Raw genomic sequence first — 15,775 nt, forward strand, 5'->3', positions numbered from 1 at the left:
AGCCAGTGGAGCAAAAGATCTCACCACCTCCCACTGATCCCCGCTCGATGAGCTATCCCCAGGGTCAACAGCTAGAGAGGCGCTGGTTCTGATTAAAGAAGGGTGAGGCGATGCTGTTTCTTATTAGGCACAAATAAATTATTAATATAACCCAGATGTATTAGTACCAAGATCGTCACGTTATTAACATGAAAAAGTAAACACGGATCACTGAACGAACTCTCACTGGCCCCACAGTTTCATTTGTCCACGTGGATAACCACTGATGTGATGGATAAAAATTCCAAGTCAGAAAACCTCAGAGCGGTGTCATCTCTGGAGTTGCAGCCCACACCCCTGATATTCAGACAGCAGCGCAGAACATGAGCCCTGCACTGGGTGAAATTATGCGTGGAGGTGGCGAGAAACCAAAAGCCGGGGCGGGGGGTGGCAGGGGATCAGCTAGATAAGGTTCCTTGTTGGAACCTCTGATATGAAACCCTAATGTGTTTGAGTAAGTCATGCTTCCCATGCCAGCTTCTGCAACTTTAAAGGACGTTGTGTCCTGGGAGCTGGAGTCTACATCAGAACTCTACACAGAAAAAATCTCAGCCCTGCTAAATTCACCCTGGATTTTGCCCACCCTTCCAAGGAGAGCAGTAAGTCAGACTCATTTTCCAGATTAGACTATGGGGAATGGTCCACACTCAATGACGGTGTAAGTGGGGGCTGTCCTGGAAGGCGTCAACTTTAGAGGAGAGAGGGAAAGCCAACAGATGAGGTTTCCTGTGCATTTTGCTCTACATTTGACATCACCTTTTAGGAAAAGCAATGACTGTCAGGTGCTGGGGTACTCCAAGTGCATTATCACCTGCCTCAGGGAAACTGCAGAAAGAATGACTAATGGCCAGGAGCAGATCTCAGAAACACTGCGTTCATGTCCATAGTGTCTGGACAAAGTCTTGAGAATAATCCTACCGTTTGACAAAACTGTAAAGAACATTTCCATGGATCTGCTTGCAAATTCACCTCAACAATTTGAAATAATAACATGGAGAAAGCTGAAGCTATATGAGATACTGTATCCTGAAGATGAAGGTTTTATAAACATCTAAATGTACTGATTGCCAGTTTAACGCTGGCCCCTGGTGATGGACACTAACCTACTTGTCTTTTGTTTATTCCAAGCCCTGTGACCTAATTGAAGGCTTACACTAATTAGTGCTCAACACTAATCTATTCATTTTATGTGTTGTTTGATTAATCTTTATAAGCAATATATGAACTAGATACTCTTTCTTTATCAAAGAAAAATTGCGGCACCGAGAAGTTAGTAACTTACCCAAGGTCACACAGAAGGCAACAGAGGCAGAATTCAAACAAGGCAATTTGGGGCACCAGAAACTGATTTTTTTTTTTAACAACCGTTATATTCAACTTTCATCTAAGGATGTAAAATGTATAATCGTCAATTGATTGTAAACATTACATTTCCCAGGGAACATGTGTATGTAACAAAAGGATGCTTGAAATTGTGTACTATGTTGTAACATAAAGTACAGGAACCCAGGAAACCAGGTCGGTCCCTAAACACCCCAGGGAGTCCGGAGGAAATCAGTCATACTCACCCTAGACCCCAGGTTTCTCCCAAATTAAATTTCGGTAATCGTTTGACAGAAATAGATGATTTCTGACATTAGATGTGCTTTGATATTTCTGGATCAGGTGACTAATGATATGTTTTAAGGCCAGTACATTTTCAGACAACCTCCATGCTTCCTCTGTATAGGACCAGCTCTCGAGTGATTTTTTTTTTCTTTTTTTAATGCCAAGAAGACCAGTAGTCTGCCAAGAACTTTTCCTTCCTATGATTATACTAAAATCTTATGAAAGACTGTATCATTTTTTTTCTCTGCCCTTGGAAAAATACTCATTCTTTCAAAAATCTAAATTGATACTTGGAGTAAAAGGGTTTTCTCTAGTGTTGAATTACCTTTTATTGCTTTGTTTTCCACATTCTAAATAGCTTTATAAATAAAGTACCCCAGACTCATTAAATAATCGTAATGGGACATGTTTCTTTGCTGCTGCTAACTTCAATGTTTCAGTCTATAAAACTGCATATTTTTAGCAAGGAACATGGTAATTTTCACTTCAGGCACAGTCAAAATCTGATGTGAAACTTTTGCTCTGTGCACATCTAATGATATGAAATTTATAATTGTCAATTGATTATAAATGTTACATTTCCCGGGGAACAAGTGTAACAAAAGGATCCTTGAAAGTGTGTTTGCTGGAAGGCAGTATGTTGGTGTTATTTGCCATTCTGATCAGGCGTGTGTGTGTGTGTGTGTGTGTGTGAGTTTAAGTGAATATATGTATGTGTTGGCTTTTGTGTTTGTATGCACATGTGTAGAGGAAGTCATTAGCTGGTTTAATTGGGGGTAATTTAAAATCAAGTTACAGAGAGAGACATAGCTTCCTCTCATCCCTCTGAAGATTTGACTAAGAGAGACATCGTTTCTGGTTGTACCTTCCATCCTCATTGGCTACGATTCCAATCAGATACTCCAAGGAGTAATCTGGTAGATTTCTCCCAGGAACTTTCAAAATTCAGAACTCCCTTAAGGGAAGAGACAGGGGTGAGGGGCGGTCCCTAAGGATGTGGCCCCATTCCAGTGGAGACAAACTCTGGCTTTAGTTTCACCACTAGGTTTACTCGCATGCAAAAGTTCCCAATAAAATCCAGCTGGTTTAAATTTTGCCTGCAGACCTGAAACCCAGCAAATTTGGCTTGGCTTCCTCGTTTGCAGAAACTGCTTCACGCACAGCTATCATCTGGAAATACTGAAGTGTACAAACCCTCCACAGAAACAACAGGAGGGCAGCTGTCTCCTACCTTCACTTTCTCCCAACTCCACCCTTAAAGGCTTAGCTGTTGTTAAGGGCGGGGAGGCGGGGAGTGGAAAGTCTGCCACTGAGCATGAAAGCTCCCACCAATCATCCGTGACTCCCTTTGTTGTTTGCTCTGAGCCAGGAAGGGAAGATTAAAGAGTCGCCACTGATGAATGAGAACTACATTTTGGCATCTACTAGAGAAGGAAGGAGCATTTAAGATCATGGGGAGAAGTAAAACGACAAAACAATACCGTTAACAGTTTGAACAGTATCAGTCTCCAGTATAGGAGAGCACAGTGCTATCTTTTCCATTTTCCACCCTTATGCTTTCATTGGCTCCATGCAATCCCCTCGCTGCCTGTAATTGGGGATGGAGTTAGTGCCAAAGCTGCATGAAATAAGCAGCCTTTCCTTTATCCTTTCTGTGCATCATGATTGTGTGTGTGGAACCATAAAAATCATTTATTGTGAGCATGTGTATTCCTGGCTTAGAGAGCCAAGTGTTCTTGTGACAACAATATAATAGCATCAGATGAATTCCCATAAAACACCATATGTGGGCACGTAATAGGTGTTGCTCTGGCACCTACATGCTGGATATCATCTTAAAGGGGGACTCTAAAAAAAATAACACTCGGTACTTAGACATGAGGGAGGTAAGCCTGGAGTAGACATTTGTTGAGAATCCATTGATAATGACAATCATTCGTCTTCTATTACTATCAGATTGTCTCAAACCATCTTCTAGAGTTCTTTTCATGGGTCCAAGACAACCTTGTACAGCCTTGTGAACATCAGTAAGTAGTCTTTTAATCTCAAAGTTGTAAGAAGGCTCTCCTATCATATTGGTGTCCAGTAATCTGTAAGACTGGGTACAACGTACTTTTTATTTTTCTCATCTGTTACTCTTTGGGAAGCATCTATTTGGGGCTTGTGGTACAAATCACAGTAGACAAACTGGTTTTCAAACTCGATAAAAGAATGTGGAGTGGATGGAAGCTGCCTTGCTGGGCAGCGTGAGTGTTCGGTGCTGCTTTTAAAGTGTGGGTCTGTGCCAGAGGACTTCCCTCTGCCTCCTTCTTTTCTGCTGGCTTCCAGCTTAGGGTGGAATGGCTTCCTTCGGTTGCCGCTGAGGCTGAACACTGAGTTTCCCTAGTTTGCAGCACGCTGGGAGTCTGCCAGAACTCCAGGGCGGATGCTCTGCCCTTGCATTAGCACCGTGTTCAGGTGGCCACACGCCCTAGGCATGTGAAAGGGACATTCAAAACAACTCGGCTGCAGAAAGAGGCCAGACGCCTCTCATCCCTGCTTGTACACCTGCGTTAGTTGGGGTCAAGGCCATCTGAAAGGAAAGAAGCCTTGTGAATCAGAGTGCAGGGCTTTCTTCACAGGGCACCTCAGCTCGGTGCCCCAGTGCTGTGTGTCACTGCGGTCTGTGCAGGAAGATGCTGCTTAGTGATGATTTCAGTTTCCCCACCGGCTGTGATCCAGCACCAGCACCTCCATTCTGCCCCTCTCCCCAGCGTAACAGACAGCCTGAGACATACAATGGCATTTTGTGTAAAGTACATATGGTAGTTATTACAGGGGAAACGTACACTGAGCACATGTCTACAACCCTAATAGCTCCTTCCAACACTTCCACGCGGCTGCTTCGACCCAGTTAATTTTTCTCGCTGTTCTTTGGCCCACACTTCCATTCCAGCACCCTCCTCCACCACGGATTACTGCTGCTTTTAGTTGTTTTGGGGTCTTTTAATACTGCCAGCGAGCTGAAAGGGAACTTGGTACCGGTAAGATCTCTTACTGATCCAAACAGGGTTTTCTTCAATCGGAGAAGCTGGCTTGACACATACAGCTGGTTACACTCTTGATTCTTTTCAGTCTTTCTCTATTGAACCAAACTTTCCGACCTCTTTCTTTCTCTTTCTCACTACAAAGTTCTAGTCCACTAAGCCCACAGTGGTGTGATTTACAACCTGCTCTGTCTCCAGACACCTCCAAAACACCTCCAAAATCGTGTGTCTTCTCCTCTCTACCCAATGGTTCTCCATCTAGACTGTTCATTAAAAGTGTCAGGAGAGATTCTGAAATTATGAATGTCTAGTACGTTATCCCCTCTTCTCCCTTGACCTATTAAATCAAAACCCATCATGATAAGGCCAAGGAATTCAGTTTTAAATGCTCCAAAGTGAATACCGATATGCAACCACGTTCAAAACATACTTTTCTAATTAAAAAAATATATATATAGTTCCTCTGTGGGCCCTCGGCAATATACTTTATATGTCTTGTCTCATTTAAGCCTCACAATCAGCCAATAAATATGAATGTCTTCATCTAATAGAATAAGAGCCTGGGCACAAAAGGACTTGGTTGGTTGGTTGGTTGGTTGGTTGAAGTACACCCAGTCACACATTGAGCGAATTTTAGAGCAAGGACTTGAATCTGTGGCTTGAAGCCAAAGGCGGGCCTCTTCCCACTCCGCCATATTGCTCTACACTCTGCTCTACTGTCTGTATTTACTGGTAGCCTCTCTTTATTTCCAATTCTCATTATGTCTCTGTGAGCTTATTTAAGGTGATGAAGCAGCTGGAAAATCCATATTTACAAGGGCCAATATCTTGTATTGCAATGCAAGCTGAAGGTGTTTTTGAGTAACAATAATGAGCCCCTCTCTGCTTCAGGTATAATTTAATCCCAGTAGAGATGATGATGTTGCATCTCATACTTATTTTTAAGAATAAGGTGAACTTGACATTGACGTTGGTGCACGGAGAAACTGCCAAGACCACACCTCCCACCGCCCCATGTTTCCCCACAAAGAGAGGAAAGCGTTCCCAACCCCAAGGTGAAGACTTGTTCTTCAGTGCTCTCGCCGCCTTTCTCCAAGTCCACTATCTTTCTTTTTCACCTTTCTTTAAGCTTTTCTCCCTTTTATCTTCTCCCTCTACTTACCATTCAGTTGATAGATGAATGAGAGGAGAGATGAGAGTTAACGTTCACCAGGAACATTATCTACCATGTCTCCTCTACCATGTGTCGACAGTTTTCATCTGTGGAATAGTATTGCTCTTGAATTAGACAGTTTTTGCTGGGTTGGTACAGTCACACCCAGTCTCCAAACTTCAGTGACTTCAGACACCAGGCCTGATTTCTAGGTGATGCCACGTGTTGGGTGGACAGCTGAGGCTCTCACACCTGTTCATAGACTCAGGCTTAAGGCAAGACCGCTATTGGGAATACGCTGTTCTCATGTGCATCACATTTTTTTTTAATGGATTCCCAAATATAACCCACGGAGAAAATAAATTTAAATAAAGTGTGCCCCACTAGTACAGTAAAAATCTTGAAAATACTTGCAGCAAAAAAAAAAAAAAGCATATAATTTATTTTGTCTAATGTAGAATTTTCCAAAGTCATTTACTTATGGGCTCTTTGATTTGTCTAGCACAGAAAAGTGTTCTGCAGAACGTGTGCTTCGTGGGACAGTTTAGACAACTCCGTTTTTCCTAACTTTAAATTTACTGTGTTCATCTGGAATCAGGTTTCTGAGATAGAAAATGACAGAAGGTTTTTGCTTCAGTAAATTGGCCTAGGAAGAGCTTCCCAAAGAAAGGAGACAAGGAAGAGAAGGGAAGAAAGGGAAAGGGAAGGAGAAAAAAAATAAAACACACACACACACACACACACACACACACACACACACACACCCCCAAAGGAACCCCTTCTCTTATCCTATTTTTTCCTTCCTTGCTGCCCCACAAAGTCACATTCTTCCTCATCGAAGTCCCCAAGTGTTCTTTTCTTCTACTATTACTTTTAATATAGCTGTTCATCCTCAAAAAATACCTCGCAAACATAGGCATTGCTAGTCCCATTTTTACAAATGAGAAAACTGAAGCTCCGAGAAATTCTCAAAAATTTGCCCTTAGATCTCTCCTAATCCAATGGCCAAGAAGCTTTCTCTCTGTCCCTCAGTGAACAAACGTTAACTGCTAGAATTAATCGCCAGGGGAAAGATTTTCTGAACCGATTTTTGTTGATTGGGTAACCGTGAGCACTGCACTTGGGACAGTGAATTCACATTGTAAGAGACGGCGATAATATGTGAAAAATGTGTGATTAATGTGAAGACCCCTGGCTAGCGGCAGTTAGGGGTGAGAAGGAACTGCGCATTATGCAATGATATAAATGTCACTACACAGTGACAGATCGCTTTTTCAAATGTGAAAGCTGCTGAGATGTACTTTTGGCCATTAGATAAATGCATGGGTGTGGCATCGTGACAGCCGTGTTATACTATAAATTAGATGGATGTGGTGTCTTTTCCCAAGGAGACTGCAAAAGAGAATTAGCAGCATATTTCATACTTTTATATTCAACTTTCCCTTGAAGATTTGCAAATGTATGTGCAGTGAAGAAATACTGCAGTTATACACTTTTTTTTTTTCCATTTTAAAACTCAATAACTTACAAAACCCTCTGGATCATCTCATCATTGCAAATGACTGTGAAGACTTTCCAAAAACGTATCTCTAGCCTTTTATTTTTTTTCTCCTAACTCTCTTTTCCTGGGTGTTTTCCATCCTATGAAAAAAAAATAAATGTATCCACCAGCCAGGTAAAGTCTTACACATTTCCAAAAGGGTAGACAATTAGTCAGTTACTCAGTTCCAAATGACGTCTGGACAATTAATGGTATTGTCACACACACTTTTTCATTAAAAAATGTGGTACATTAGAAACCTTCATTTATGAAAACATAAACTTATAAAATTGGTAAAATATGGTGTAAAATGTTCCCATTCTTCTGTTACAATTGTCTTATCACCAGTTCTCCTTGAAATTATATAATTCAAGGTAAAAATTACTGTTCAATTTTGGGAACACGTTTGTTTGTTTTTTTTTTTTTTTCTATTAAACTCATTCCAGATATAAGCAGATTTAAACAAGAGGGGTTACTTTATATTTTTTATCTGAGACTCAGGTTGTATTGATGTAGACATAGATTATAGCAACCAAAAAAAAAAAAAAAAAAAGCCAAGTCTGATTTTATATGGTTACACTGATCTTTTGTGTATTATTTTTTGTGTGCCCTTTGCTTGGGGAATACTCTGGAAAGCTTTACACATGATCCTAAGCCTGCATCTGTAAAAACAGAAAATACTCCTATTGATGGCCCAGTCTAAGATAATCACCTTGAAAATGGCAGCATTCATTTTTAATATATTTCTGTTAAATGCCAAGGTTAAAGTGATTGAGTTATTTGACCGCGTTGAAATGAGGAGTGTATTTCGGAGCTGTGTGCAAGTTGATAAATCCGACAGGTATATGTGAGGCATCTCAGATGCTTTAGCTATTGGATTTTAGGTCTTCTGTTGTGAATTTCAGCAGAACATTTGCCGTCAGATCGTACTATTAAATGCTTTTTATTGTAATCCCGTTGGCTGCCATGTTGGAGAAAGCTGGATAACCTGAAAATGTTTTTTTATGTGTTTTTGTGGTCTCCATTAGGTGTTTAAAAATATATATATATTATATATAATTGGTAGAAAAGTTTGCTACTTACCACATCTTCACTATTTATCAACTCTGTGATCTTGGACAACGACGCTGAGCCCGAGTCGCTTTAAGTTGAGCTAATCATTTCTATTTGGCTTGTTGTATAAAATTAAAGTGTTGGTCAAAGCGCCTTGTCAGGTGCTAAGCAGCATCTTCATGCAGGTAGAGCATTTTGTGTGTTGCATGAGTGTGAACACGCATCTCTCATTCTATACACACGTGTGACATTCTGCCAGTGGTATCCACATCACCTGGGAAGTCATGAAAATTCAAAACCTCTGCTTCATCCCTGACCTACTGAATCCAAACAGGCATTTGAAGATTAAACAGAAGATTCCCACCAATGTTTCAGAAGCACTGCTCTCTGTGGTCCCCTTCCAGTGTGATCTACACACCACACACACACAAACACACACACACACAGAGCAACCAGAGGGCTAGGCAGTGATACCAACAACAAAAAAGGTAGATTTGTCATCTTGAGGTGATAAAGGAGCAGTCTAAAATATATTTCAATTAAAATTAATTATATATTAAAATCAATATTTTAAACTCTATTTTAATTGGAACTGATCATCAATGGTAACAGAAGGGTACAAAGTATAAAACGGCTCATTCTTGGAATGGTGATGCCAGTCAAGAATAAGGCGGAATTAGGGGGGAGGGTAGAGCACATGCTTAGCATGCACAAGGTCCTGGGTTCAATCCCCAGTCCCTCCTCTAAAAACAAATAAATAAATAAACTTAATTATCCCCTCCACCAAAAATAAATAAATAAAATAAAAGAATAAGGCAGGACTGATCACTGCGCTGGAAGTTTGAATTAGATACTCCAAGAATCTCATCCAATTTTGTCGCTCTACCCTACATCCACACCTGTGTATTTACAGAAATATACTCTAGCCACGAATATTCTATCCCTATTTTCAATCTATATTTTAGATCTATTTTGTATGAGCCCAAAGCTACCAGTGACAGATTTCTTTTTTTTTAATTTCAAGCTTTAAAAGCACTGCCTTCTAAAACAGTAATACTTAACTGATCAAGTCCACTGTTAGTTATCAGAAATAGTATGATTTGCACTTGGATTGCTGCCTCAGTGATGATTTCCTTATTTGCAGAAACTATTAAGAAAATTGTAGAACGTTCAAGGTATTTTAGTAGTGCAGTTGAAACTCGCCATAATCACCAAGCAGGCACTCAACCAAGGGGTCAGAGAGCAGATGCTAGACTTGTCAGTATGGTCCCTTGGTAACACTGAGCTTCCGGCTCTCAGCAAAGGATCAGGGCAGATGTTCTCGAAGGAGCCATAGTTACTCGTTGATATGTTTTCTGTTTTTGCTTTGCTTTTGTTTTTGATGTACAGAAAGCTGTACATATTTAACGCAGACAGCTTGATGAGTTTGAAGATAACCACACAGCAGGAAACCATCACCACAGTCTATACCCCACGCATATCCATCCCCTCCAGAATTTCCTGCCAACCTCCATTATTGTGACTGATAAGAACACTTAACCTAAGTGCTACTGTCTGAGAAAAACTGTAAGCGAACAATTCAGCACTGTTAACAATAAGCACTGTGAGGTACAGCGGATTCCTAGGACTTCCTCATCTTGCGTTGCTGGAAACTTCATACCCTTCTACTCATACTCTTAAGTTTCCGCTTCCCCCAGCCCCTGGCAACCACCGTGTGTTTGGCCACAGTGTTAGAACATAAATCTAAGACATCACTTTAGCGTCTTTGACGTTTGTGAACTAGATAAAATATGCCTCATTGATGGCATGTTATCACCGTCTATAAAAAGCATCTTATTTAGTTGGTTTAGTTTTTACAACACACATTTTAGTACTAATGGTGTTAGACCCACGATGTATGTGTTTATACTCAGCTTCTCATTTTACTAACGTACTGGTTTTTCAAACTTGTACTTGTTTATGGATATTTCCCTTCTTCCCAGAGCAACGCCCCTGAGCTCCGTTAGAAGGAGGTTTTCATTCTCTAACGATCTAAAGGGTTCATAATATATGGGATCTCACTCGTGATCATTAGGTGAAAAAATTCAAAACTCGTGTCTAATTTTGAAATCGTCATCCCTTCAGATGAGAAAATATTGACCAAATTAGAAATAACACCAACCCTGGAAGACTCAAGAAGATCATCCTTGAAGTTTCATTCTCACTAGGATGTTGTCATGGGATTGGCACTCTTTTATTCAAACATGGAAATAGGACAGTGGCGTTTTAACTATGCCATGGGATACATGAACAATGAAAAAGACAGCTCCAAAAATATATCTGAAGCATTATTCTATGAAAATGTTCATTTCATCAGGTTTTTTTCTTCCAGTCACTCTTCCAACCTCTTCCAGGTTATGTTTTAATTAAAACTTTAATTGAAGGTTTACAGCTTTTGCAGCTTGTGATATGTTTAATTTCTATTTCAAGAATGTTGACATTTATTTTTAAACCATTACCCTGTGTCTGATCCACCACATTTTTGTTACAATGCATTTACACTTCACATAAATGATACAAAGTAGAGTTTTGGTCTGCATCAACTCTTAGGCGCTGCTGCACAAGGTTTTTGGGAGCAAAAAGGAGAAATGATCACATCTCCGTAGCTCATCTGGGGAGACTACTATTTAAAACTGTTCTTACTGTAAGGCTGAAATTAATCTTGATTTCCCATCAAATGTACAGGGTTTTCACAATGGAGTTCATAATAGTGTTTAATTCCTCTAGGGCACGAGTTAAGATAAACAAGTCACTGACAGTGTTTATCTATAAATACAGCAGATGGTGTGGGACCGAGGCTGGTTATTAACTCTGCCGACTTTAATTTCGTGGTTATAAAACACAGTAAACCTCACTGTTTATAAAAGGTGGGGGAAGACTGTCTGTCGGGCTTCAGTAGCCAAGAAACTCTCTGTAACATTAATCTCTCTAACTGATATTCGGTATCCTCTTAGGGTGCAATATTTAGGATTGTGGAGTGATTGCTAGTCACATTAAAAATTTCACTGGGATCATTCGCTAGCATTTCTGTCATTGATCTATTATAACTTCGTTAATGAGTTCCATGTGAGTGAAATTTAGTGAATGAGACGATTCTTTAAGTTTTGTGAGGTGAACGTTTAACAGTTACTTTGGGCAGTTATATATCTAAATGATAGCCTAATTTATCAAAACAAGACCCTTTTCCTTACACAAAGATGAATCGTGGTACCTAACCAGGCGAAATGTACTTAGGGACAGAATTTCATAAAGGAAGACTGTAGCATTATTGGAATAATCAGCCAATGGACAGTATATGCATTTACATTTAGGGCAGGAATCTGCATGAATGTCACAAAATGCCATAGAGCTATGAAGAAGAAAACTAATTTCTCTTTAATAGTCCAAACTTATTTAAGGACAAAATTTCATTATCGTCACGTATTTCACTAAAAATCTATACCCTTCATTTGATTGAAATTTATTTTCCCCAAAAGGACCACCGTTATAAAAATGGCCTTATTTGAAATAGCTTGATTTTTCCATTCTGACTTTAGAGTGAATAACAAAATTATGTTATAACCACAAAGGTGAAAAAAAAAATCACAAGGTTTATCTGCATTGCTTTTACATTCAGAAGAGGTGGATGTTTCAGTTCCAAAATAAGTCAGACTTTTATAAATATATGATAATCCAATGGGAGTTGGGGATTAAACCAATCTTGAACTAAAAATGTCTTCACTGCTTTAGAGGTCAGAATCCTGGAGAACGAGTTTTCAGTGACAAAATCCTGTTACTTTTCCAAGCTCTTATATTGGGCTGCTTCCCCTGGACCCACCCTGAGAATTTTATTACTGATCTGAAAGACTCTGTCCTTTCTACCAATTATTCCTAACATGGACCCCAAACTTTGGCTTCCAAGTAGCATCAGCTGTGGGTGGGGACAGGACTGAATTGTTGGTTAGATGTGCTCTCATCTCCCTTCCTGCTCAGAACCTACTGTCACTAAGCTGTCACTGAATGGAATGCTCTGCTATTTGATACACTCCCTTCTGCAAAAAACTATCCACTCAGACTTAGACTTCCAGGTCTCAAAAAATGCACGAAACATCTACAACAGAGGCCAACAAAGCCTCTCTCCAGTGGAGGCTTTACCTCATTTTCCTCTTTTTTTAAGCCTCAAAACCCACCTGAATCATTATCATCAAAGAAATTGATTCTATTGGCATGTTTGACATTCATATTTATGTTGAATCGAGTCAAAACTAAGAGTGATCTCAATCCAGAGTTATCAATAGAAGTCACCTAAAATAGATCCATCTATAAATTCTAAGGACCACATCTCCTTGTCTTAGGAATTGGGAAGGGGGGGTGGAAATGTGTTTAGCAAAACATGGCCAAGAAGACTAGGGCCACAGAGAGGCCAAGAGGGTCCCTTAATTAAAGCAAAAATAGGTAAAATCAACAGAAAGTGAAGGGGTTAAAAAAAGTGACACAGAATAGGGAAAATAAGCAAAACTAAATACTGAAGTGTCTGCGTAGAGAGGTGAACAGGGAGACTGGTTTAGCGACTCTCCTTTGTGTACTTTGAGAATTCATAAATCCAGTGGGTCTTAGGGCGATGGGGTTTCATTGAAAGTACATTCAAACAATTACTCTTGTAAAGAAGGAGTCTTTTTCAATATCCCAATGGACAGCCTAAAATTACTGGGTTTTTTCCGCCCAGTTTATATATAAGGTACATTGAATTATCTTATAAAATGTAATTTTTTTTCTAATCATGGTTTGAAAAAACAATCTCTATTAGGAAATTATTGGATTAAAGAGTGAAAAAAAGCTGTCAAAATTTAAGAAATGTGCTCCCACTTTTGCCATAATCTATCATATTTTATTAAAATCACTCCGTGGAAATAAGTTCCTGCCTTACAATGTAACATAAAGCAAGCTACAACCCACAAGGTAAAAGAAATGCATGACCTTAAATACTTTCATCTCCTTTTTTGTGATTTCTTTTCAGATTATCCAACTCTGTCTAATGTCCAAGGCATTGCGTTGCATAAAAGTAAACGTGCGAAGGAAATAACTCTCAGTGGCTTTCACTCCCCCTTCAATGGTCAGTCAAAAATCAATCCTCTGAAATATTTTCAGTATTTATTCTCTCTAAAAATCCAGTCATTCTTAAAACTCTTTTGTTTCTAGGAGAAGTCATCTACGCTGTCATGTGCATGACCATCACCTGCGGAATCCTTCTCTTGGTTATGTTCAAGATGAGGTAACTGGGTGCAGCTCAGAAGGGAGGGGCTTGAAGGGGACCAGTCCAGTTACAGCACAGGTCACCGTGGCAGGGCTAATGCAGGGCTCAGGAGGAAACCGTCTCCGTTAAGACATACAAAACCAACTCTTTGGTGTGGGCGAGGTCCAAGGGAACGTTACTCTCAGTCTTCACGTGTAAGGGCACTGTGGTCACAGGGGGGTCCTTCACATTGCACTTTATAAGCACACAGGCACTGTTCTTCCAATGGAACTGCTACCAGGCTTTCCCCTGGCTTTCCTATGACATCCAAATTGAACATTGCTATCATCCTTACTCAGATCACTTGCAGGATTTGTCAGCTCACAGAATGCACCTCCTGGGCACGTCACACAGTTTATATTGACCCAAAGATTTACTCTCACTATAATTTCTTATGAGCTAATGAGTTTTATTCATGTTTTAATACATAGTTATTCAATGAGACATGTAATGAGGTCTCACCGGGTACCCTTAGAAAGACTGATTGCCTGACATTAATCTACTCTTTCCAAATCTTCTTTTTTCTCGGCTGCCCCCCTGGTGAATGCAGTAAATGCTCCAGCAGGCGTGGGAGACTTTGGGTTAGAGACACATCCTCCCCTAGATTTCCAAATGTCTAGGATTTAAATTTTTTCCACTTATATAACATTACAAATAGATATACAGTGGTGCACAGTGGCTTACTTTTAATTTTAAAAGTAACCACATATTTAAATATCAGTGATGTTCACTTGCTTACTCATTATCCAAATGTGTATATTTTATCTAAGTTGAGTATCATAAATATTAATGAATAAATATATATATATATAGTGTGTGTGCACATGTGTGTATACACACATATCACATATATTGATCAGTAGAATTAGGCCCAAGGGCAAAGAGGTGGCGGACATTTATCTTATGACACTCAGAGGGGAAGACTGCAAACCCTGTGACCCACGTACACATGCTGTTCCTCAGACCCCAAGGTTTGATGACTCACAGATCGAACACAAGACTCAGTGGGGAGTCTTTTTTTTTTTAATTTTAATATTGTTTTAATCAAGCAACAGAGCTGTCTGAAACAGGAAGTTTAAAGACCATTAAATAGAGCAAAATTTTACAAAGATTTTTCTATTAGGATAGGCGCTCTGAATACATCTGTTACCACGTGGATTTGAAACTTCCAGTGGAAGTTTGGCACTAGACTGAACATTGGTCTAAGCCCACAATTTTCTCTTTAGTGTTTAGAAGCCCTGAACACGTTTTCCTTCAGATTGAAAAAAAGGGGGGGGGGGAATCCCTGTATAACAGGACCTCGTTAGCTTGACACTGGGTTTGCTGAACGCAACTTGGCTTAGGTCAACCAGCATCCCCTACAGAATTCAGATAATAGCAGTACCACGGGGTGGGACACGTGATGAATGTGTGCTCTGCCTACAGACCTTCAAACTTACTTATTTTTAAGTGTAATCCCAGCTCAACATACTCCTCTAACCATTTAATTTGATGCTTACCAAAACCAGTACCAAACAAATTGCTTTTCTCCAAGGCCTTAAAAGTTGTATTTGCATGAGAAGATATTCTTTTGGGTTCCAAGATGTAGTTTAAAGGCTAAATAATTAGAGTCAGTTTCGAGGGGGAAAAAATAGCATTTGGACTTTATTAAACGTTCCTTTATTTGGTTTAAAATATTTGTGAGCACGTTTCACTGACTGGGCCTGCTTAGATCTTCCATCACAGAGGTATTGTTTGAGAGGAACACAAAAATTTTCCTAGCTTAGCCAAAAATCTTATTTTATTTTATTTTAAATAATCAAGGTGTGGTCAAGTATTTTTATTTCTGTTTTTATTTATTTTTAATTTTGGGGGGAGGGAGGTAATTTAAAATCTTATTTTAAAGGTTCTCAATCTTATTTCTTAGCCACACACATAGTGTACAAAGTTCACATCTGCCACACAGGTCCATGCTTTTTTACAGATTACTGTGGTGCCACAGATAAATGAGGTCTATGGCTAATCAAAATTCCCTGCATATCAGCTGTTACTTCACCTCCTTGCCT

At 39.7% G+C, this 15,775-nt stretch overlaps 1 protein-coding gene across 1 annotated transcript in view; it reads left to right on the plus strand.

Annotated features, from left to right (window-relative positions):
• The window catches only part of GFRAL (GDNF family receptor alpha like), a 53,777-nt gene that overhangs the window by 36,208 nt on the left and 1,794 nt on the right, over positions 1-15,775 (plus strand). The window contains exons 7-8 of the mRNA XM_010973912.3: positions 13,455-13,550; positions 13,637-13,709. Of these exons, the coding sequence (XP_010972214.2) occupies positions 13,455-13,550; positions 13,637-13,709 (169 nt within the window). The remainder of the gene's footprint in view (positions 1-13,454; positions 13,551-13,636; positions 13,710-15,775) is intronic.

This window comes from Camelus bactrianus, chromosome 20 (genome assembly GCF_048773025.1).
Source record: "Camelus bactrianus isolate YW-2024 breed Bactrian camel chromosome 20, ASM4877302v1, whole genome shotgun sequence".
NCBI classification, from domain to species: Eukaryota; Metazoa; Chordata; class Mammalia; order Artiodactyla; family Camelidae; genus Camelus; species Camelus bactrianus.